Genomic DNA, 26253 nt, shown 5'->3' with positions numbered 1-26253 from the left:
CAGAACACACACACACACACACACACACACACACCACATATAGGTGAGACACATGGACAAACATGCTACTGCACAGACAGAGCACAGTGGTCAAAGGACACAACACAACACGTGGACTACAGCTAAAGTGTTAATATGTGCATGTGAGGGGAAAAAAAAGGAGGAAGTTCCATTTACCCGTATGGCTGCAGCAGCTGCTTTGCCTTCTTCGCTCTCTTCATCGAGCTCGTCGTCGCTCCATTCCCATTCGCCGTCCTCTGTTTTATGCAGCCGACCGCTGGAGCCTGGCACTCGACGTACCTGATGCATTCACATGTAACACATCTGAGCTGATCTTCATAGCAGTAGAGAAGCGGGTTTAAAGCTTTGCTGCCTTACCCTTTTTGACCTCTCCGTTATTGTCGGCGCCCTCTGAAGCAACTTCTCGTGTAAATACTCGTGTGTCTGCCAGGAGAGAAAGAAACCATCATCAACATTTGTATTTATTCAAACATGTTTGACGAGGACAAACGGAAGCTTATCATTGGTCGGTCTGACTTCTGGTCAAATTTAGGACTGAATTCAAAATCTTTCACACCCGTCTTAAAAACATGCAACACTTGGATCCAATGACCTTGTATACACTCACTGGTCAATTCATTAGGTACTCCAGAGGTATCACTAAGACAACTGTGCATTCAAAGCTGGGAAGTATCCACCGTCTTTCTGACATGGTTACAGACTGCACATGAAAGGGCAGTTACTTTACTTTAAACATGACAGCTTGACCTAGATTTGAATCATATATGCACACTTTATTAAGTACACCTCTTAAACTGCTTCTTGTCTTATTGAATCTACGCTGCAAAGAACTGAGTAAGTTTTGGTGGCAAAAGGAGATTCAACCGCCTACTAGTGCGGTGTAACATGGCACACGAGTCCACTGAGGTCATCAAAATAAGGGCCTCTAATTTTACATTGATGAGTTCAAGACTTCTACTGGGCAACGTTTTGCTGCCAAGTTATCAAAGTCTCACTCTGAGAGTCAAGTCAGTCTTTTTAAATCTCATACTAAGCCTCAATCAATAAGATGCCTTACTGATGACTGAAGTTACAGCACGTTTGTTAAGTATCCTTGTTTGCAAGATAACAACAAATAACATTTAACAAGATGAACAGAAAAGAAATTCATAAATGGCTGTTTAAAAGTAGTTCCTGCATGCTCAACAGCACACCAGCTATAAAAGACTGACAAAGTCTGCCCTCTTCTGTCCACTCACGGTACTGTAGTAATTACAGCGAACAGGGATCACAGCTAGAAAACCAACCAGGTTGTATTTGGGCTGTGTGACTTGCTGAGCCAGCATTCTGGTTGTTCCAGCTGCTTGGGTACTGAGCAGCCATACACTGGCGTTAGACCGCTTATCCCTGCCTTTGTTAGAAACATAACAATAATAAGAGTAAGGCTGCAATGATCTCAGCTTGGGTCAGACACACTGACAAGTTGAAAAAGTACACAAAGTGCACAAACTGTTATTGGTTTATTTTCATCTTGTGACTCATCAATTACACCCCCTGCTTCTATCAACTGAAAACGTTGCGAGCAACAAACAATCCATCCAGTCATGAACAGCACAGTCTGAGCTGAGGCCATTCACACACAAACACTAGAGCGGACACAGACCTTTACTCATCAACCGCCTCGAGAGCTGCCTGAAGCAGAGATGCTGCTGACTCACTGTGCAAAAGATTCGGTCTAAGTTGTGGAGGCAGCTCAAACACCTACCTTTGCCTTCTGAAAGAATTTATGCTTCAACAACTCTGATGATGTTGGCCTGAAAAAGAACAGCGACACTGAATTAGTTCTGTTAACCTGACTGATTCGGCTTTGCGGCTGCCAATAATAAATTTGTAAATGTTGTACAACTAGGTTTTTTATCTAGTGAAACAATGTCGCTGGAACAACAAGTCTGCTCAGTATGACTCCAGTAACAGGTTGCTTTGTTTCACATGTAAATCCGCTCTACTCAGTGTAAACTGACAGACTGTAAATCAATTTTGTAATTACCGCAGATGAGCAAAAATTGCATTTGATTAAAAAAGAAATGTATACAAGTAAATTATAATAAAAGCACCTTTTCTCAGGGTCTTTCTGTAGACACAGTGAGATCATCTTCCTGAAGGATTTGCCGTATTTCTTTACCATCTCCTTATCTGTGATGCCGGTCTCCAGACTTGGAGGGTCATTCTGCAGTGTCAGCATTAAGACCTAAAAGACACGAGAAAGACTTTGACTCACGTCTATTCATCGTTACGGTAAAATAGTAATAATCTAGCTTGTTAGGCATATTAAACTGTACCTTCATCGGTGGGTATTTGTGATAAGGTGCAGCTCCTGAAGCGAGCTCAATGGCGGTGATCCCAAAACTCCAAATATCTGCTTTGAAATCATAACCCCTCACCTGTTCAAGAAAGACACAGTGATTTACAACTTTGTACCGCATCACCTCATTCAAGTCAAAAGATACATCAGACTCCTCACTAGCTCCAGCTAGTTCTGCACTGCAGTAGAAAAAAAAATAAAAAAAATAAAATAAAATGCAAGATAAGACTGTTTAATAATAATAATAATAATAATAATAATAATAATAATAATCTGCTAGTTTAATTCCTCCTGCCTTACTGGTGATGGTGCAGCAGAATGGCAGATTTCTAAAACGGTCTAAAATTAGGTCAAAACAAAAATATCTGCTGTGCAATTGGCTGTTTGTGCCTCCAAGAAACTCGGCTACTTCCTTCCTAGACGAGGACTGACCTGCTCCATGACCTCTGGGGCCATCCAGCATGGCGTTCCCACGAAAGTCTTGCGCACTTTATTTCGAGTGATGTCACCTCCCGTGGCTAGAAAGGCACTGACGCCAAAGTCTGAATGAAAAGAAAGTGAGACAAACAGACAAATAGCCCAAAGCAGCGAGTCAATAATGTTATTGTCGAGAGAGCGTGTTTCCCTCCACAGACTGCAGCTCATGCGCATAAATACACCGAGAAACATTCAGATGTCGAACGGGGGAGCAATAAATGAGGCTGCGGCACATTAACTCCAATCACTAATGACAGCAGAGGAAAGGCGCTGTTGCCTTCTGGGTAAATACCTGCAATCTGCACTGAACCATCATCCCCGAGGAGAATGTTTCCAGCCTTAAGATCTCTGCGAAGACAAGACAAGAATTTGTATATGAAACGAACATTTCTCACACAGCTGTCACATCAAAAATGCAAAGACATTTAAAGTCTGAATAATTTGAGTATTGAGGAATTCTTTCAGTTCAAAAGCACTTACAATTTGTAGGAGGCATCATCAAGCAACTAGCTCTTATAATTTTAGCACCATTTCTTTTGTTGAGAGACTTCATTACAGACACAGTCTGTGGTTAATTTGTTCATCCCTGCTCAGCCTCCCCTGGTGGCGATAAGAGGATTCAGCAGGGACGGCTGCCTGACTGCCTGTCTGCCACACAGAACGAATACTGCCACCTCACCAGCCAGACACAGAGTTGTCATAGCAACAGAGATAATGACGAAGGGTCAAGCTAAAGGCGAGGATATAAAAAAAAATAAATAAAAATAAATAAAGGATAGCAGCAGTGTCACTGAGGACCACAGCTAGTGCTCTGTGCTGTCCAGCCTCTCAGGAAATCAATGTACATTTTAACACTGTAACACTAAAAGCTCACAGAATGCCAAGTACAGATTACTACACCCGAAAGATTTGCTTTCCAGAAATCACCCCAAGACTGCACTTTAAATTGCATCGGCAAGCAGACAAACGATTCAAAGGAGACAGAATCGGAGTCACGGAGCAGTTTATGTTGCTACCAGATGGAGGCAGTGCAGTAAAAAGCCTGGAAATCGAATGCTGTAGGATCCAGCCTGCAAACTAAAATGCATCTGAATGAATGTAAAAATAGAATAGGCTTCAGAGCACAGTGTTTGAGATGAGAATGACACAGCTTCCAAGAAACAAAGGCTCTCTTCACCACTTAATTAGGAATATAATTCAATCCAGAAAGACTGTAAAAGAACAAGCCAAATACCAAATATGTGGAGGGGAAAATGCTGCAGAGAGAAATGTGGTGTTTGCACAGATTCTTATGATTCTTGATGAAAGATAGTCAGACAAGACGAGTGCTGAAGCACGTTTACACCTTTAGATTTTCCGATTTGTCCAGAGGTTCCAGTTTATCAAAAACTACTCAAGGAACTAGAGAAGGCAGTTTGGCTTCAGGCCTTTTCTCCTGCAGCTACAAGCTCGGTGCACAGTTTTACCCAAGAAAGCATGCATAAGGGAGCCAAGAGTTTGTAGGCCACGCTTTAGATTTTTGGTTCAAATGCTGATGAATACTTGAGTGTAGAGGCCACTTTCAGTGAGAGTGCTTCACTGAAAACACCACACAGCCAAAAGATGTTGTAGTGACAGGGAGTGGGTAAATGCTGAGTACCAGAGGGAAGGAAGGCAGCGAACGTGACAATATTAGGACATTAGGAATGTTAAAGATGGGGATCCCTACTTCAGGGCTAAATGACTTTATGGATTAAACAGCTCTCGAGAAGCAGGCTGGGATACTAAGCATGCTGGTTGCACCAATGTCTTCTCTAAGCTACAGCTGAGGCAGAAAGAGCTGATTGTGCTCAATACTTTAATGTGAATTTATATCTAGGGGAGCCCAATTATGTAACAGTCACTGTAGGGACACAGATGCAGAGGAACAGAAAGGGTGGATGAGAAGTGAACATGACAGCGTTTGCTACTGGCTTTGAGACAGACTGTTAGAAATGTCTTCTGTCATACAAGTGTCTGAGCTCGTGGTTCTCCAGCTTGTCCCGCTGTCACTTCGCCGCCCTGACATAACAGCTCGGTGACATCAGGTCACAGTATCTCATAGTTCCCCGCACTTGTTACTTTTTCTTAGACGACCATTTTTACTTCAGAAATTAGGATAGGAATATTTTACGTCTGATAGTTAGATGTTGCTATTTAAAACAGGACTGGAAAGGTGGTGCTGAGTGGACCAACTAAGCTAAAAGGAAGGTTTGGAGGTATCCTCAGATTACCTCTCCTCATTTGCACAGTCACCGTCTTTCTCTGAAGGTCCAGTCGTGTCTTTTCATGCTTGTGATTCAGCATTTATTCTAGCCATCTTAGTAGGTTCTTTTTAGTATTAAAGTCTAAGCCTAAGAGTGTACAGCCAGTAGTTTGGGCACAATAGTCTTCTGAGCAAAATACAAACACTGGTAAGCTAACATGTTCACAGCTACAAGTCAAATATGTTGGTGCTAGCAATGCTGACTGTTGCATTGGCATGCTACATTTGCTAATCTGAGTTAAAAAACAGACTACAGCTAAAGCAGACAGGACTGACCTAAGAAGCAAAACAGAGGTGTTTAGTTCAAAAACTATATTTGAATTAGATTACATTTTTACTTGTACTTCCTTATATTAAAATAAGGTGGGTTTTTAAGCAGTTTTTTTTTTTTTTTAAATGGTTCTTTCCACGTGACATTAAATTATATGTAGCCATTAACGTCGCCTAACTGTTTTGACATTTCACTGGACATTAAAATTTCAACCTGCTGGAGGCAACAAGGGAAAAAAGTTATCAGGATTCAAAATTGGAGGATTGGAAAATTTTAAAGAAGTACTTGAGGGCCGCAAGAAGTTGCAATCTGAGTCATTATGTGCAGTGAATCAAACTCGTCTGCATTGTGTCTCTTTACAACAGGGGACTCGACTCAATAAAACCAGGTGGCAACCAGTTATTACATAAAAACAAGGGCAACCATGCCTTGCCATGCAATGTCATTTTGCAGAATTTTTGAATTTGTCTTAAATCTGTGAGGTTCTGGTTGAATGTAAGGAGTTAATGTGGATTTCTCTGCATGCAGACAACAACAAATTTGCAATTTATCATAGTTAATCACAAACAGATTGCATGTAATTTCCCAATTTCAACACATTCAACTGCAAATTAAGAGCAGATTGAGTCAGTGTTAGTGCCAGTTTATCGCAGTATTGATGCACCAAAGTCACTTTGAAGACAACAACTGACCGTTACTGATCGCAGACCTGGTCCCTGTCTTCAAAGCAACAATTTCAAAAGGCAAGGAGACTGCACGTTTATTACACATGATTGCAATAATTTAGCTCTCCAACCACTAACCACTGTTTTTCCTTGTGTGACTGTAATATTATACAGCTGCTTAGGTATTTCAAACAGGGGAAAAAATGAAACAAAAAAAACACTGTTGATGTATTGATACCAATGGACAAATACTCTTTGTTTCTCAAAACAGCTTCTTTTCAAGGTACATCAGTCCTAACTTTAATGCTTCTTTTATAAAGAAACCGTAATGTTAGCAATGATTCTCTCATGTCCTCAGAGTGACTTCAGCATCTACATTTCCATATATGACATCATCATCACCACTGCAGTCGTGACATGCTCCTGTTCAGCGTGTTGAAATTGACCGAAAACAAATAATCCCTCGAAAATAATTTTGTATGAGGATTTTCACTTATAACACGCTCTGCTGTGAAAGAAAAACACGTGAAGCTCTCCATCATTCACAAAGCGTGATGAAGACGATCTAATTGAACCTCCTGCATTCATTCAGGAACTGTGTAGGCTGTGGTTCACTGCAGTAGATTGTGATGCTCTGAGAAAAGGGGCTGCAGAGTGTGGCCAGTCATTAAGATTCACAGGAAAGGAAAAGGAGGAGGAGGAGGAGAGAGGAGCTGGTGACACAATGCACCATGCAAGTTCAAAGAAATACTGGAGCAGATATGGGGTGGGGGGAGTAAATTTAAAGAGAAAAAAAAAAGAACTCTTAGAGTTATCGAGACATATGTTCAGTAGAGTGTTTCGCCCCCTTATATGCAGTGTAACCAAATTCTAAAATGTTTCCAGAATTTAAAAGGTGTTATCTGAGCAAAAGATACTAAATGGTGAACAAGATACATGTGGTGTTTTCACATTTATGACCTGCTGAAATTATAGCCGGGCAATAGTCAGGTGGGAACAGCCATGGTATGAAACTGTCAAGAAGATTTATCATTCTCATCTGGCAGACTGTGCACCTTGCATCTCCACCAGGTCACCTCCTATGACATTACATCCCGGTGCCAGGCACACAGTGGCCCTAACAGGGCAGTAAAAAGAAGGTTTATTAGGTGCCTTGTGGGTCTTCTGCAGATTTTTCCATCCTCCCCTCTTTCCAGAATACCATCATCCCAACAAAATGATTTTTCTTCTGCATCCACTTTAATTGCCGTTTCCATATCCCTGAATTTCACATTGTATTTGAAATCAAACCAGAGACCACCATGACTTGATCATACCCAAACCACGCAGTGAGTCATTTGCTCGGCAAAGCCCTCTCATGTACCTCATTAGTGAAGTTTAAGAGATGCGTAACACCAAGAGCTCACCACAACAGTAAGATCGCTGCTGCCCAGGAGGCTTTAGCTACTGAACTCCAACAAATCAACTTGGAAAAAAGTCAAGCACAAGTTTTATTCTTCTCTTATGTGTTTGGTGACTGAATGCTGTTAAAATTAGAGGACAAGTGTCACCTTTGAATCAGGGACTTTTCAGACTGCTGTGAATGAGAAGGTGAAGCAATTCACCGTCTTGTGATAAATGTCTCCGCTTCAGCCCACAGCTCAGGTCGTAAGACTCTAATTGCTTTCCTGCAGTCCTGGCCTGCATGGAACGTATCATGTGACACTTTCTGTTTTCCCCTCCTGTCTCATAAAGCCTCAGCCCCTTGACTCTTTCCTCACCCCTGCCCCGAGGCTCCGACTCATATGATCCAGCTTACACGGGGTGAAAACAGGGCCGTATGTGGATATTTACATCAGCAAGCGCTCGTCAACTCGTCACCCTTTACTCTCTTCACGTCAAGAACTTTCAACGCTGGAGTTACGTTACATTTTCATTCTCACAAATCACACCTTGCAGTCCAGGGCTGGAGTGACGTGGAGGATTAACGATCTAGTCGCGATTCTATATTGTCTCCTTCCAACAGACACCAGTAAAAAAGGCAAAAACATTTTCCCCTCTCTGGCACTGACTGATAACCCTGTCAGATTATGCTGAAAGTTGACACTTGCATCCTGCAGCAGAGGCACCGCTGCGGTGGAGTTTTCTTTTAATTAACACATTAATTTAAACAGTGTTTATTGTAAGTCCTTTTACCTCCATCTGTAGTTTCTATATGACAGAGTATTTTTCTAATTAGCAGCTTAATGAGCTGATGATATCATTGTCTATTAGTTCAGCTACACAGCTGTTGACAATACATTCCTCATCCGAGCTCATGGTCGAACAAGCCTCTCTCCGTTTCTCATTGGCATTCTACTCTGATTACTGCTGAGCACTTATCCATGGCAAAAAGCTATGCATTATTTATGCACGTAGCCTGACCAAGGCTAAGCGAATGCCGGTGGGAGAACAGAGGAGTGTGAATAAGTGAGCAATGAATATTACATACGTAGGAAATATTATGGTGGCTTAGAGTTCATTATAACAGCCTGAGTGCAGGGACTTAGCTAGGTCTTGAACTGGCTTAAAGGGGAGCTTTTGGTATTTCCTGTGGCATGCAAATCTGTCATTGACACATTTAACTTGCATATTCATAGAGAAACTCTTTATCATCATTAGCCTGTGAAAGCTGTGAGTCTGCTTTCAGATGCTTTTCAGCACCTATTAAAAACACAGTGATTACGCGTTCACAGTTTTTAAACTAAGATGATACATCTAAATTGAACAGACTGATTTTCATTCACAATCATTCTTAAGTGGTAAGCCACAAAGCAATCATTGCTGCTTCCCCCCCCCCCCCCCCATTTGTTGCATCCCACTGGTGAAGTATTGCCACGTCACAATATACATAACAATGACCCTGACCTTCAGAAGTGAATGTGTCCATTACTAGTGCGCAGTCAAATGCCTCATCTGATGACTAATCTGATACAAACCACTAACATATCATTTTCTTAAAACAAAATCAAGCAAGTTCAAAATGATTCTTTATCTTAAAGCACTGGACCTTATTGTAGCATATCTGTTTATCCTGTGGGAAAGAAACCATTTCAACTCATATGCCATACTTAGAAAACTTTCTCCTGATTGGCTGCCCCTCAAAACAGAAGGTTCAACCAGCAGGTGGCTGCAACCTTTAACAAACTATTTAATCAATGTAGATATAAATATATTTTTTATATTTATATCTGTATTTATATCAGTTGGTGGCTATTAATTTAACTATTTGAGTATGAGCCACTGGAATCTGTAGCATGTGTCATTTTCATGGCAGTGTCCGATTTACAAAGGCTGGAGCTGGGCAAGCTGTGATGTCACCAGCTTTTTCTGGTTCTTTATTCATGCCCCTTGTGGATAAACCTCTGGTCTTTGATGGAAGATCGATGGGAAGACTAGCATGCTCTGAGATCAGTTACCATCTGCGTGTTTATGGAAACAGAACTAGCATTTGCAAGTTTAAGTTTTCTCTTCCTAGCTACCTCAGACAGTGCAGTGTACAAAGACTCTGAACAGCCCATTAGCTTGGAAATCCATGATGATGGAGAAGGGGCATAAACTTGTGCCACTTGTGGTTTAAAAAACAAAAACAAAGCACGAGGATAGCAGGCTCTAGCAATATTGTTATATTATGAGAAATGACTTCATTGAGTTCAATTACCAGATTTGCACAACCTTAATTTTTTTTTTATTAATATTTTTAACCCCCTTAATCATCTCACACAAAATTCAGCTATGGCTGTTTAAAATTTTATTAATATACTTTAAGTCAAAGTTTAGGCCTGTTTTTTTATTACGTTTGTTTTTCTGTTTCTTTAAGAAACTTAAACCAGAACAGCTCTACTACACATGTGTGATTGATATAGTCCATTATAAAAACCTTTAATGAGCCCAGTAAGAGCAGCCATTACCATGGCTTTTAAGGAAAGACGTCTGAGCTTGATTTATGTATTCATTAATATTAAGGACTAATAATTAAATCTGCATGTCAAAAACATCAAGTTTTGGTGGCCTACCATAAATTTATACAGGAATCTCTTCTATGCAGACAGCATGATGTGATTTAATGTTGCAGTTACACACATATTCACACATATGCTTCAATACAAATACAAACTGCCCAGCATAAAAACATAATGTCCTAGGGTAGCAAAGCAGGCATATTATTAGCATGACACTATTAGCGACAGAGGAGAGAATATCAGGGGCTGCGTTTCTGCTCAATAAACCCTCAAGCACAACAGGCCTGGTTACCTGTGGATCTGTCCGTTCTTGTGTAGGTACTCCAGGCCCTCAAGAACATCTCTCAACACTGTGGCTATGCTGGCCTCATCCAGGACGCCGGTCTTGTGCTCCCCTCGTGAGATGATATGCTTGATCACATCCAGCACTGAGCCTGGAAAGCAAAAACATTGCAACTCTTCATTTTACTTTACTGCTAACAATCAGTTTTCAACAATGTTCAGACTGGTCAGAAAAATCGTTTCTCGTTGTAAATGATGATCCAGAGTCACCGCAGGCCAGCGTGTACCATTTGTTAAGTCTACTCCAAACCAAATCCTTTTTATGAAAACACATACTTCCTCATGGATTGGCAGACATTCAGTCAAGATAACTCAAAGTATAATCTTACATTGTTTGGACAAATTAGATTTTGGGGTACACAAGGATCTTTCTCCCGGCTCCAGTAAAACTGATTTAATTAAAGGAAAAAACAAATCATTCAGCTTTGTTAAAATAGAGCACTTTAACCATAAACAGCTCCATGACCTTTTAATTTGGCAATGGCAAAACAAACAATAGATGGGGAAATGGAGGGAGACTGGAACAAGCCAGAACATTAATAACCAAAGGGTAAGCCCAACTTTTAGAAGAATCCCTACTGTGCTAGGATTTTTAAGATCAAATAAGAAAACAGCAGCTACGCTTGAATTTCTGATGAAAGTGTAAAGTATCACATTATAACTTTAACTATTTATTGCCATAGCACAGTCATACTTTGTACAACAGTACAACTAAATACGGCCCCACATTGGTGCTGGAAAAAAGGCCAGCAAATCACAATAAGTAAACACCATATGTACAGCATGTGCAGAAAATATGCAGAGAATATTTTCAGAGATGCAAGTAATTACAGAACATTTCAAGATCAATTTCAGCACAGCTCAGTGATTTGAGTCTTGATTATTGATCTTATATGAAAGGGGACAAAACTAAGCACAACCTGACGTGAATGCGTTGGAAATGGATCAAAATCCACACGGGGGGGGATATGTCATCATTTGAGGGTACGAGTCAAACAGTTGTTTTTGTCTTCAGTGAATGGAGAACCAGAGTAGCTGTGTTAACTGACCTGCCCTGATTAGAGCAAAAAAGACAGGTCACTGTGTCTCCAACTGCTTTGCTCCTGTTACATAAAAGAGTGCTATAACTGACTGCTGTCAGTATACAAGCTCCTTTGTGCAGCTTTCCACAAAATAAAAAAAGAAAAAACACACAACAAAAACCAAATACCTCTCTGAAAAGAAGTCGAGTTATTTGCATTCTGTGTGACAGAAAATTGGGCGACACTGGTGAGTGGTAACAAAGCAGAGAAGCGAAAAGAAAGCCACTTGCCTGACAACCTTTATTGTGCTGCAGCGAGACACAAACGTCACACAGCCACACTGTGCATCTGTCCCTGAAACTCTAAAACAGAAGCTGGAAAAAGGTCCCTTTAAGGTCTGGCGACGGCTCATGACAATTCCAGGTTAAATTGATTGTGTTTTAACAAACAATGCCAGACTAGAGGTGCAAAGATATTTATTTGCTCAATCATTTCAGGATGTCTTCGCCTGCGGCACTTAGTCGAGCACTCGCTGCATTACCCCAGAGGAGCCGAGGATGATGGGCCACCTGAGACTAGACAGTGTTATTACAGAGTCGTACACACAGCGAGACAGAAAGGCAGAGGAAGAGGGGAGCGAGGGAGAGGCGATGAGTTCAACGGGTTTATCGCGCAGTGACGGTGCAAAGCAGAAAATGTGATTCAGCGCTGAGGGAATGAAACAACGAAAATTCAAGGAAAAAAAACACATGAGGATCAGCAGGAAATGCATCCTAGATGTGTGTTTGAGTGTGAAATAATAGGTGTGTACGTGAGCATGTGAAGGAGTGAACTGGGAGAGTAAAAGAAGAGTGCAGCTTCTCTGATGTGACGGCTCTTTGAAGCTCATTGAGAAAAGGCAGCCGGTTTGATTTTTTCTCCCCTCCTTCGTAGATAGTTTCCTTCCTCTCGCAGAGCTTCTGCTCAGTCTGTTTTCCATCTCCATATGTGAAATGGCTCGATGGAGGAGAGAAGGAAAGAGGTGACAGCTGACAATGAGGGAAGCTTTGCGGAAAAGGAGGCTAGGTGAACAGAGCCAAATCCAAATCAGGGGTTATGTAGTCCAAATGAGCTAGCAGATGAATAATAGGATGATTATGAAGCTAATGTGGCAGACCTTACAGGCTTTTTACGCAAGAGAATTTGAAAAGTCATGACTCCACTTGATCTTTATACTATTAAATAAAAGCATCACTTTATTATAAGGCAATGTAGTATTTCACTTTCTTGCCAAGAGGTAGATTAAAAGATCATTACTAAAAGTCTTTATTTCAGAACACACACCGACCAGAACCTCTAAAGTCCACTAACAGGGCTGTTGAGGCTCAGTAGGTAGAGTGGGAGGGTCTACCAATCCAAAGGATCAATTCCCCAGTCTGCTTGTTGAAGTATTCCTGGGCAAGCTGGTTACCCCCTGTGCGAATGTGTGTGCAAATGTTAGACAAAGCACTTAAGTATTTAAAAAAGCACTTGTATGAGGATGAGTGCATTTGATTGGGCTGTAGTAAAAAAGTGCTTTGAGTGCAGTTACAGTAGAAAAGCAATTTATAAGTAGCGGTCCATTTACTTCAGCTGATCTAATTTATTTGTTAAAGATGTCAAATATCAATAATCTCCTATGGTACCTGATGGTTTTTTACAGAGGAAAGAAAAACCACCACATACATTCAAAACAATACTTGACAGGTGGTTTGATGATTGTACGAGTTGTCATTCACTCCATACAGTGGGCTAACTTTAAACTGATCGGTCGCAAGGGCCTCGAGCACCGTCTGTGCGACTGTCCGCGCTGATCGTATCTCTTTAGGCAACTGTTGCTGTTTTTGTAAAGAAAACTTGCACCTAAAAAAAGATTCTTGCAGGAAAGCACGTTCACAGAACTGCTTGGCAAGTGACTGGACAAACCAGCTATTATATCTCACTTATAACATGCTCAGAGCTGCATGTTTCAGGTGTTGGGCAGTAGTTTCTCATGGAACACTGCTTGGTGAGTAACTGACTGCTTGGCTACAAGTGAATAGCTTGAAATCTGGAGAGATTGATTCTCTTGTGATTGTGATCTCATGAATTGTGCAAGAATCCCACTGCCTGGCAAGGCTGCTGACAAGTCTCTTTTAAACTAAAGTGGCCCGAGGAAAAGGTCCCGCAAGTGCAAACACACACAGCATGATGCAGGCTTTGGAGGATTACTAAATGCCAGCCTTGTCAGCCTCTTTCAGATTCATCTGATCGAACTCTTCATGCCTCATTAGGTTGTTTTAGCAAACTGACAATGACTGACAGGTTAACAGTCCAAAGGTTTATTCTGCATGGGAAAGACACCTGATGGGTTAGAAATCCAGAGGACGAGTTCTTACAAATCACATGGAATAAATTAAGCCTTCACAGTGGAGTGCACTGTGGAGAATATAAACACTGTAAAAATAATTATTTCAATTCATGCACATTTTTAGTGACTAAGCGGCAGCACTTTTCCATTTCTCTGCTTTATCTATGAACGTCACCTTTGCAGACTATTCTTATGATCAGAGCAGGAACTTTGAGATCTAGAGAGGATGAGAGAGTAAAAAAGGGGGAGGAGGGGTATGGGGAAGTGAGAGCTGTTGCCAACTGTGCTAAAGGCCAATGGGGAATGCCAAGTAAAGTTGGAGGAAGAAAGTGACGACAGCATATGGGAGGGGTTGCAGCAAGGCAAGGGTGGTGTAAAAATATGGTTACTGGTTCAGACTGAAAGAAGCCTGTCAGAAACTTTTAATAAGATGCAAAATTTTAGGAGGGTTGGATTTCATAGTCTTCTCTACGTGAACCTGGAGACGCCTCGAAAAGCTCCCCATCAGCTTTTAGCAGCAGCTGAGGACCACACTACGATCTGAGAAATCCACCGGCTCCGAACTCGGCAGAGCTTTTTCATGTGCTAAATTCAATCATATCTGCTGTCAGCCGGGCTCTACTTTGGGTGGCAGTGCATTGAGCTCAGCAGCAGCGCAGGTACAGTTGGCCGGGAAAAGTTGCCGTTTGATCTGGAAACGCATTCCTTTTCTTGCTTTGGCACGACTCACTCCATCCCTGTGGGTTTCCGAAGATGTATCTTCGTTGAGAGTTGAGTCAGTGACAGCTTAAGCGACGCTGTAATGAAACAGTCCTTCACATGTCACATTCAGAACAGGAATTTCCTGAAAAACTATGCCTGCAGCGCACCTACTTTGAAACTCAACTCTGCAAGTTAAGCCTTGAATGGGAGAGTCAGATAAGAGATCCGTCCCGTGTTAGGGTTAGACCTCAAATACATTAAAGGGAACATTAAATCTACAACACTGTGGCACATATACTAAAGAAGCATCATCACCAACTTACTACTTATCAAAAGGTGGCTAACAGCGTGCCACTCTTATCCCAGTAGCACATGCTAGTCCTCAGGCGTGTTGCCAGTTAGGAGTAGAAAACCCCTAAATGGCACTTGAACATGCCAAGTCAGACACTTGGCATTCAAAAGGTTCTAAAGGTTTCTAAGAACTGACTTCAATTTACAAACTACTTTTAGTGATCTAATTTTTTCTGCTTCTGTGCTCGTTGGCTTTTACATTCTCCAAATCACCGTCTATGATCTCGACGACTTACTGAGATTAGTGTCCACTTCAACAGGTCTCTTATAGTTTCCAGTACCCTTTTCCCATACACAGATTTTCCAAAGGCATTCAGTCCCAGATGTTCTGCATTTTCATTTTCACCTACCTAAGAGACACACATGAATAAAGTTAAGCTAACCAGCTAGGCCCAGCTCTTTCTGGTTTAAGTTATTGCCTTATTGGCCAAGCTCCTATCAAAGAGGTCCTCAATATTATTCAGCTGCTTGTTCAGACAGCATCCTCTCCTGTAGTCAGACAAACTTTAGTGTCTGTTAATGTGGTCGGGCACTAGTACGGACAGCCAGGCAGCACTAATCAGAAACTGCACAGGTGGAGAACTGGTTCATGGGCTCTGCTGCCTGACGCTGCAGAGAACAAAAACTATAATCACCACCTGCAGTCCAAGAAGGGGACCGTGGAGTTTGTCAGCAGGATAAGAGACTCACTTGAGAGGCTGATTACATTTGTCTGTATTATCAGTCTCACACCATTATAATTCTAACTGTAAGATAGTTAAAGTAACCAAGTTATTCCATAGCTAAAAGTACCCTCAGTTTAGAGTTCCTTTTGTGTTAGTCAACATAAGCAATAGTCAGAAATCATCTTATTCTTAATGTTATAGTTTCAGAAAACATAAATTATGTCTGAAAGTGTGAATAGGTGCTGCAGTATGTAAAACAACATTTTTCTCTACTAGCAATGACACCTGACGAACTTGACTTTTTAGCCAAAAACTGTTTAAAATGTCTTTAAAAAAATATCCAAAACATGTCCAGTGTTTATCTTCCAGAAGCATAAGAAAGAAATCAGGGTGGAGCTGTAGGGTGGAGGGTTTCTTACGCTCCATCAAGCCACAGCAGCTGCAGACAGAAGCTTGCCTTCCTCTGGGCTGGTATGCTCTGCCTGTGGAGTGATGGTCTATAAACTCGACCTCATTTCAGGTCCGTCTCCATGGCAGACGTCGCCATGGCTATCATTTAATTACTCTGCACAATAAAACCCAACATCAAGGCCTTCTGTTAAACTGGGATAAGGGGAACGAGAGAGCCCATCTTGAGTGGTGTCTGCTCCTGCTGTGAAGCTGGCCGTTTGCTTAAGCGTCGCTTGGCGGGCACAGTGCTCTGGGCACAGCTGCAAGACGGCTGCCAGGGGACTCCTGACTCGAGTATCTGAGTGCGCCAAGCACGCCACCTGGGCACTATCCGTTACAGTGGGACGCTGTTTACACAGGGGGACTGGAGTACCAAGGGAGTGTAAATGTTTAGTATGTTAGTGTGTTTGTGTACATTTGTGCTTGAACAGCTAAGTGTTTGAGATGGAAAGCAGGTTGAAGAGGCAGATGAGTGGTCTCTGCATCACTGTAAACAAATCACCATCACTCTCATTACTCTCATAGATGACAAACGTTTGGCAGAAAACACATTTCTCTGGATGCCTTTTCTGTCTCTGCAAGGTCCAAGGTAAAATCTCGACTACCTCACAGCCCTGATGGAAAAGCCCAAATACATGTTGTTGATGAAATTAAACCTGAACAATATAATCAGTTCCAGATGTAACAGTTGTATTCTGAGGTTTTCTTCTTCCATGGTGGCCTCCTCTTCACGCTCCTCTCACTAGTTAATTGCAGCACTGCCACATGGATGCCATGACGCCAGCCTGTGGGTTGTTATTACCTCTGCTCTGTCATTAGCTCCAGCACTGTACTGAATTAAAGCCCGGAAAGAACTGCAGCTCACAGGGGACACAATGAGGATCAGTGTTGTCACATTCCCCACAATCACAGTTAACATCACCGACAGCAAGAAGCCCAGCTTTCCTAACACTCACACTCTTGCCAAAGAATTGTGGACCCCGATAACATAACTTAAGTGGGCAGGACAAACAAATGGATCCTTTGCATCTTCCTCTCAGACAGTAATTTCTTTCTAGAACAAGATTACATATAATTGCCCGAGGGGAATCAAAATATTTAAATTGATAGGTGTTGACAGATTATAAATAAGGGGGGGAGCATCACTTACCGCCACTGAGCAGCTTCATAACCAGCCACAGCTCATCCTTTACCACAAAGGAGGTGTAATAAGACACAATGTTGGGGTGGTGGCACTGGCTCATGGCCTGAATCTCTTTCTGTTAAAGGAAGAAAAATGAAATATATGTTAATCTGCTAACACACACACACACACACACACACACACACACACACACACACACACACACACTTCATTAAAATGGCTTGAAATTTTCAGAGCCAAAAGGTTCTATACCGATGATTTGAAGAGCAAGAAAAACATTTTTAGAGCTCTTAACAGAGTTGTCGGCTCTAAGATGAGCTATCATAAGACTCAATACATCTTACTTGTGATTTCATCTCAAAAACAAAACCAAAACAAATAGAGCCTAATAGCTAATTATAATAACTTCACTTCATCCAAAAAGGATGAGAAAAGCTTGAACAGTCACGACAAATACATTGATGCTGCTGCTATTCTTTCAATTTAGCGTGATCCTTAAAATTTTAATGATGTCAGTATTCACAAGAGACACAGGCACAGTCAGTGTAATGCACATCCCTGCAAAGATTAAAAACAAAAGACAACGCAGTCTGTACTCAGCCTTTTATACAGCTTTAAAGCTGTGTGTGTGTGTGTGTGTGTGTGTGTGTGTGTGTGTGTGTGTGTGTGTGTGTGTGTGTGTAAAGAAGGGAGCTGAGGTAATGCTGGCACAGAGGTCTAATCCATCACTTCAGCACCAGTCCCAAATTCATTCGAGGACAGACAAGCTTCCTCAGAGGAATAAAATCTGTCCGACTTTGCGGGTGGAACCACTGATTCACGCAGGTTTTGAAGGCTCGGCAAGTGAATGAACCTGTAGCTGCAGAGCCACCGCAACTTATTTCTTATTAACCACTCGAGCAGAAGAGTGTCAGGAGACCACCAACCACTTTTAAAATCCTTTTAGTTTTAAGTTAAATAGTGCCAAAATGATCAGCTGCCAGTTGTTCATCTGTTGATATCGGCTTTCACAACAGCTGATAAAGGCAAGAGAAACACCATTCAACCCTGGTATGAGTGTTGAGTAAATAATAAAAATTACAAAAAGTTTGGTTTGTGTCCAAAAAAGAAATAAAAAGAAATTTAAGCATTTTATATTATATTATATTTTTAATTTGGTTGGTTTATCAAGCGACAGCTCAAACCTTTGCTAAAGTTTCTGTACTGTGTGCAAAATGGAAGACAACCCTCAGTTTTAACTTAATATTATAGTCTTTGAGTATTACAAAGTTAAAGCCCATCATTAAAGCAGAGGTTTGTGACACGGCTTGATAATAAAGTAAGTAAGTAAAATAATTCCGTTGTTGTGTGCAAACAGAAATAATGTATGCTTTCTGCAGAACGCTGAATAGCCACGTTGAAGGAAAAAAAACCCTTGGTGATTGGCTAATAATTTTGATTCAGAATAGACACCATTTCATCTGAACATATAGTATAAACAAGTATAAACATATTATTAGTATAAATATACTGTTGATACAAAAGGTGCAAACAACGTTTTAAGATGATTTGGGGTTTTATCAAAAATTACGACATTAGGGTATTGGGTTGATAGGTTGCTCCCCCCCTCGTAAGGTGCTTAAAGGAGAAGCCTTAACACTCAAGCTAAGGTATCAATCAATAGATGCCTGTGAGCCAAAGAGTAAGCAATCAAAGTCAAATATTCAATCAGCATAAATGCTTAGCTACACAATGTGCATTAGCAGCAGCAAGCATCTGCTGCAGAGTCATCACTATTGACTCTGGGTCCTTCAGTTAGTGCCTAAGAATTGCTGGGGTTGGTGAGCGATGCCGTGTTGTCCTTAGAAGTCAAAAAGAGGGTTAAGAAGGTGAAGTGACATAATAATAAGGGAGTCTACAGGCGTGCATCAAAGTGACTGGACCACAAAAATTATGTTATGTTTAAATGCACACAGAGTGTAAAGGGTAGTAGTACCCAAGTTTCCCAGAAAATAAATAAATAAACAAGGAAAAAAGACACTGAGAAACCTCACAGATGTTTTGAGTTTACTAACCAACAGGTGAGCCCACATACCCACACTTGGCTTCTTAAACTAAGTTATATTTGATCATCAAGCAGCTGAATAAATTTAAGTCTGTCAATGAAAGTGAACCATGCGAGTCGTCTTCCCCATCAGGGTGAGACAGGCTCTCCCTCCCTCTTCTTTGCTCTGTGGACCAGGCAGGGTAACCCCAGCAGAGAAAAACAATGAGATAACAGGGGATATATGGTACTCGGGCAGTTGGCAGTTCTCATCTTTTCCAGCAGACGATGTGAGAAAGGGAGACTCTTTGTTGTGAGGATTAGGTGGCTGTAAACCCATTCTGCAGCAATGATCCTGGAAATGCTCTCATGACACAAAACACAATTTTTATATTTTTAACTGTGCAACCTTCAATACTTGATGCTCACTCGTTGTGTTTTGTCTTAAAAGTAGTTCAAGTATCTTCCAAATACTTTACCTGCATAAACTACAATGTCCTTGACTTTGTACTTTATGCAACAGGTGAAATTCTTCTTCAATCCTCTTAATAAAAGGAACTTGGTCAAAACATTAAACCTAAATTGAGCAATGTAGTCACTGTGCTAACCATTAACTGTTGTCAGACATTTTTTTTGATAGACCTCATTGTCATCCACATGTTCTATATGCTTTCTGTTGAGGGATTACTGAAGCTGAAATCATAAAAATTGCAAAACTACTTCCTCCAACCAGTCTTTCCCCTGGCCTTTGTTGGGTGTTACGATGACTTCATGCCAGCGCATAGAGCCGTTTCATTCAGTGCATCTAACCTGCAAAGCACACAGCTGACACACCTCTGCACAACAAATAAGTTCACCTGGACCAGATTACAATTATAATTTTAATATCTAAGCCATTGAAGAAATTAGAAGAAGCACCTTCGGTATCCTAAATAGGACAAAATGTCGAATCAACTACACTAATGACCATCTGTGTGATATTCATAAGCTGCATGAGTATGTACATTAGCTTATATGTAATAAATGATTCATCTCCTCAGAGACCCCTCACTTCCTGGCTTAATGCTACTGACAGAATCCTGGTGCCACTGGAAAAACTGTCATCTTTACTGTCATTGTTTGATTGGCTACTGTTCACGGGTTGGGTAGCGTTATGCTTAAATGATTACAGTTAAACAAAAAGCTCAGGGTCAGAGCTTGGGCAGCACAGCGGCATGTCTTGGTAAAATGTGGGCGGGGAAAAAATAAATAGCGTTTTGTGTATATATGTGTATGAAACATCCAGAGAGCCAGCAGAGGACAGAAGCTGCAGGCTTGTAAATGACACCAAAACACACTTAGTCACTCTGTTTTTATTACATAATTATTTTGGTACAAACATTAACCTGGTAGTGTGGCACTGTGTTGGGATTTACTCACTTAACAGAAAATTCGCCTGCATTTGTCCTTAATTTTGAACACGACATGCGCTCTTCAACACTACAGAAAGATTATATTATGACAACAACAAAAATTCTCATATTTCAGGTTTGTTTTTCCTTTTAAAATCTTTCAATAAGAGACTGCCCGGGGTCTTTCCCTGACTCACAATGGGCCTCCGGGAGGTACAACTGCTCTGCATGTAGTTAAGGTTATCTTACACCCACTGGCTACTTCATTACCTCGGCCATATTGACATGATAGCATCACACTGTTGCTGTAGACTTCTTGGCTACAGAGCCATGATGTGAATCTCCTGTTCCACCACATCCCAAAGGTGCTCTGCTGCACTGAGGTCTGGTGACTGCAGAGGCCATTTGAATACAGTGAACTCACTGCCATGTTCAAGAAAACAGTTTGAGATTATTTGAGCTTATCCTGTGGCACATTAGCACACTTGATGCAGCCATCAGAAAGTGGGTACACAAAGTATACCCACAAAGGCTTGGACATAGTTAGCTATAACACTTCTATTGATCACCAGGGTGGTCTTCTCCTGCTACAGCCCATTTCCAAGGTTTGCCATGTGTTGTGTTCAGAGATGCGCTGCTGCATACCTTGGTTGTAACAAGTGGTTATTCAAGTTGCTGCCGCCTTCCTATCAGGTCAAAGCAGAGTTGCATTGCTCTGAGTGGCTGATTACATATTTGCATTAACATGCAGTTGAACAGAGATCTTTTAAAGTGGCCAGTGAGTGCAAGTCTGCGTACTTTCCTGATATTTGTTAAACAAAAATGTATTTAATTCTTAATTAAATTAAGTCCAACTTGGCTAAAACAGTTTAATTTCAATACTGGTGATTTTCCTTTGACGGAAGAATAAAACTGCTGCTCTCCTTAACTGAAATTATACTGTTTATATATAGAGCAATAATAGCAGCGGTTGCCAATTACACATCATTTTTCTAAACCACGAGTGGGTAAAATAGGGAAGCAAAGATGCTCTTTAAAATGACCTTGTGACACAAGTGATGCAACATGAAAGGAAGTGACACCGACCTCGTCTCTCCATCTTGTGATGGGTCTAAAAATTTGCAATGACGCCAGGCTGATCACCAGCTTGTGCCTTCGAAATAAGTTTACATTTTCCAGGAAACAGAGTACCACTTCACGCCACTTAGATTTTCTCTATATAAGGAATGATCTATTCAGTATCTGCAGTATCCGATGGCCTTGAAACGGAGCAAAAAATAAATGAGCTATTGTCCCCAACTGAATACAGTGGTGGCTCACAAACTGGTGCCACAGAAACACACTGATGGCAGACACACAGAGAAGCCACTATAGAAGCAATGTTTACGTCATTATCAGCGACTCTGGACCTTACACACACGCACATTCACTGTGACTCGATGTCACTACAGCGTGCACACACAACTACTGCAAATCTAAGGCAAAATATACCAAAAATCAGTCTTTGTCATCTAGTTCTCAGAAATGGTTCAATTTAGACTGCTTGTTGTCAGAAATACCAATTTTTAATTTTTGGAATTTATATTTTTTAACACCTCTAAAATATCGATCACAGGTCGTAATGAGCAAAACGGAGTTTAAACATCTTTAAAAGCTGAAAACTCATCCACGCAGCATAAAATCAGCTACTACCTCAACAGGAAGACGTTCATCTCTTTAAAAGCAGTAACAATTATAAACTTCAGGGCCTTCTACATCTAGAGTGTAAAGGAAGAATTTCAAACGCTTGTTGCATCCTAATTTAAAGCAGCTCTTTCACAGAGTAAATCCTTTAACTGGGCACCCAGCTGGATGTGGAGCTAGGGGAGAAACTGTAGGCAGGAAATCCGATCTTGCTGTATTCCATGTGACTGCCTGCTCCGAGAATCCGGGAGCAACACTCCCCTGATTCATCCTCCAGAATTTCGAGGGCTAGCAGGGGGATAGGATCCTTTTCAGGTTGTATTGCAAGTGAGCTAACAGCAATCTCTTATCGTGATCTTCTATGCACACATATAGGTTTACACAATATTCATTTCCCACAGGTTTTTTTCCCCCCACAGAGTCTTGGATGAGTAGCAGAGCAGACTTCTGGTCTATACATCAGCTCATTTATCACCTGAAAGACCTGAAATCTGGAGTGTGTGTGCACGCTCTGTAAAAACATTACTGACAGTTAATACACAGTTTGGCCTAGATTGTGTCCAAGCCAAGTAGTGTGCTATTAAAAAGCCCTGCTTTGAAATAGGAGAACTGTCAGCAAACCATCTTCCTGTTATGAAGTGGGAAACAAAGGTAAAAAGAAGACAAATACATAAGCTGCGTGAGAAACTTCTTTTCATCAACAAAGCCAGAACAGGAGCCACGAGCAAGAATCCTATTTTTTTTCCTCCCCCCTCTCTGCAGAGGAACTTCATTAATCACTCTACCTTTCCCGTTAAAATCTGAACCACAAGTCATAAAGCAAATGTTCAGAGCGGCAGCAAACGATTGTATTGAAGGCTCCAATACAGCCCTGAGGAAGATGTCCCGTGGTGGTCTAATAGTTTCCTGGCAGTATAAGTGGAGTCCTCCTTCAGAGAACAATCAGAATAGTGTTTGAAGTGACAGGGATGATTGGAGGAGGGCTCGGAGAAAACGAGTAATGAAAAGCAGAGGTGGAACTAACTCCATCCACATGTACAGATCACAGAGACAAAGCCCTAAATGAAATCTTGTGCTGTAAGGGAGTAGCTGGCCTTTGATCACACATGAAAGGTAACAAGGTCACAAAAATGTTCAGTCTGACATACATTTAATTAGCAGTGTCATGTGTCTTACCAGGAGTTCGTCCATGCTGGTCTGGCACTTCTCCAGGTTGATGCGTTTAATAGCCACCTTCTCCTTGCGTGGTATACAGTAGGCTGCTTGAACCACAGCTGTGGCCCCACTCCCTGAAATGCACAAGAAAACAAGTTATTAATACCTTGATCGGTCATTCTTTCAAAGGTGGGTCATAGTTCATCTCCCCGGCAATGTTTTTCAGCCTCTCCCGATGGATGGTGGCGTTTTCCAAAAGTTATATGTGCCCTGAAAACTTCCAACAGAAGACATCAAAGAGAAATCCTAATCACCGTTTGATACACATCAGCCATCTCCTTTTTATTTTAAGCTCCTTCCAGATGTCTGAACTCTTTACCCCGACTCTAACGGTGATTCAAGCCACTCAGTGGAGGAAACTGTCCTATAGTAACTTTTATTTGGGATTTCATTGGTTTTGTGATTGATTTGTTTTTGTTTTTCTGTTATTGCTTCCTCAATGCACTGTCATACACAGGTTTTGATGTCTTTATCTTCTGTGTTAAGCACATAGAGTTTATATGTAATGAAATAACCGATATATATATCCATGACAGAGCCTTCACCGCCTGAGGACGAACCAAAAATGTGGCTCCATCACTCCATTAGACTCGCTGCCTCTGATTTTCAGTCCAGTTCTTATGTAATTTGGCAAACCTCAGCCTTTTCTCCATTACATTTCCTTAATAATGGCTTCTTGACTTCCACCCATCCACTGAGACCATTTCTGATGAGGCTTTTAATGCTGTTTTATGCTCGTCAAACTGTTATCTTTGGCATTTTTTCATAGATTAACTAAAGAAATAAGCCGTTTTTGTGACAGGCTGCTAGTAACAAAGCGTCTAAAGATAGTTTAAATTGGTTCTTGGTGAAGTTGTCCGTTACGTGTAAACACTGGTTAATCCTTCGAGTTAGGTGACTTTTTAATGGTTAAATTACTCACAGTAGAGTATTAATTATCTTTATCATTTATTTATTGTTTTTATATAAAGTATAAAGATATAAAGACTGGACCGAAAATGAACTACTGCTGAAGACCACTTTGAAAACTACAAGAAAATCTGGTTCCTTGGAAGCAAAATAAAAAGAAATAGAACGGTGGCTCAAGCCTTTTGCACAGCACATCCAAAATTCACGGCTACCGCAGGATAATAAACATAACTTTTATCTGTTACCTCAAATTCCTTCAGAGTTCAAGAAGGTTAAACCGTGTTATACTCCGACATGTCATCCAAATTCTCTTTGGTACGGCTTAACTGTTTTTTTCATCAATTATGAATCCGCTCATGCAGATCCTCTCTCATGAAGCAGGCTTGATCGGAGCCAGTGACTGCTTGACCTTACATATCCTTAAGAGCTTCATCCCTGACAAGTCCCTTTTTTTCCTCTCCCTCTTTTTTTTTTTTAACATTGCTCTATTACTGAAGTGAAAAACCAGGGCTTACAGAGCAGAAACTCTAGCTGGCAATACACAACATTTTCAGTGTAATGCATACGTTAAACCCTTAAATCTGTTTAGCCTACTACTAATCTGATGCACAATAAAACAAAAAATGTAGATTGCAATCTGAATAAAGTTTATGGCAAATTAAACACAAGTGGGTGATCATTATCTTGAATAACATGATACTTTAGGACTAAAAGCATGTAAATGTTCCCCTGTATAGTGCGCAGTAATTTCACTGCCCCCTCACTGCTCTCATTTAGCACCAAGCACGCGCAAACAAGGTTGCTTCCACAAGATCTCTCGTGTATAAGTGACGCCTGCCAATGCAAGTAGCACATTCTCCTCTTGCAACAGGCTTTGGTAAGTGAAGGAGTTAGTGGTGAGTTGGCCCACTCCCCCAGTATGCTTTTTCTAACCTCTAGTGCCCTCATATTAAGCTATGCCCAAATATTAACAAAGTCCTCATTGTTTGGAGTTTTCATTGAGACTGTTGTTTATAGAAGTTTAAAAAGGGGGCATATTACAGGAAAAAACCCAACTCTTTTCAAATTAAAAACTAATGACATGACAGACATGAAGTTAACATAATCCAGCTGTTTTTGTTCAAGATATCTGCGTATTTTCAAGCTCTGTACAGGATAAAATGGCAAAATCTGTGTATCCCAATTTATCCTGTACAAGTTTCTGTCATAATTAATGTATCTGCCTTCTTCAAACCAACAACGCAAGGTGGAGCAAAGGATGTGGTGACTGAAAAGGACAAAAGAAAAAAGCGATTCCAGCTGATGACTACTTATCAAATTATTGCAACTCCAATAAAATGTTCCCATCAAATGTTAATCTGTTACCTGCAAACATTAGAAAGTTACAATATATGTTTTCTCTGTATTTTAAACAACAGTAGCACAGAGGAAATATTGCTAACTAAAAGTGCTTGTCCTCTCCCCACCTCTTTCGCTGCCACCCCTCCATCCCTCTACAGCAGCGCTCACTGATCTTGAATACACAAAATATGAAATCCTACTTCCTACAGGGTGGGTGCGATCTATTAATTGTAACCTCTTCATAATGTGCGGTTGTCCTTGCACAACTCTGCACCGTCCAAGTAATCATGGATCACTCCACCGTTGAACGCTGTAGGGGTGGCTGAACAGTGCTGTAAATGTATCCTCCAGCCCCTCCCGACCCCTCCACTCCCTGCACCAATACCAAACAAACCTCTGGAGGCTGGCCAGTGATGGGAGTTCAGCCCCTGGCAGAACCACAGAGAGACAGTTTCCCTGTACACAGTGGAGTGTAAATTCCTCCACACAAACAAATAGTGAGTCGTCAGGGGTGGCTGGACAGGCTGGAGAGCATGTGTGTGGAGAGCATGGAAAAGGGGAAGGCTGTTGGGTAAACAGCAGGCGCGGTCAAAGGGTACCAAGAGCCA

The 26253-nt window shown here is 41.2% G+C and overlaps 1 protein-coding gene across 1 annotated transcript in view; it reads right to left on the bottom strand.

The window, feature by feature from the left end:
- oxsr1b (oxidative stress responsive kinase 1b) overlaps positions 1-26253 on the bottom strand; it is a 41712-nt gene that overhangs the window by 9338 nt on the left and 6121 nt on the right. The window contains exons 2-11 of the mRNA XM_085418807.1: positions 23357-23469; positions 17090-17198; positions 10332-10473; positions 3132-3187; positions 2795-2904; positions 2340-2441; positions 2115-2248; positions 1766-1814; positions 379-444; positions 178-300 (exon numbers count right to left, since the gene is read on the bottom strand). Of these exons, the coding sequence (XP_085274933.1) occupies positions 178-300; positions 379-444; positions 1766-1814; positions 2115-2248; positions 2340-2441; positions 2795-2904; positions 3132-3187; positions 10332-10473; positions 17090-17198; positions 23357-23469 (1004 nt within the window). The remainder of the gene's footprint in view (positions 1-177; positions 301-378; positions 445-1765; positions 1815-2114; positions 2249-2339; positions 2442-2794; positions 2905-3131; positions 3188-10331; positions 10474-17089; positions 17199-23356; positions 23470-26253) is intronic.

The sequence above is a fragment of the Rhamphochromis longiceps genome, linkage group LG9 (genome assembly GCF_057381845.1).
Source record: "Rhamphochromis longiceps isolate RC_006_pf linkage group LG9, R_longiceps_female_GT1.1, whole genome shotgun sequence".
NCBI lineage: Eukaryota > Metazoa > Chordata > Actinopteri > Cichliformes > Cichlidae > Rhamphochromis > Rhamphochromis longiceps.
Note: the sequence above shows the minus strand (reverse complement) of the source record. Positions and strands in the feature narration are given on the sequence as shown.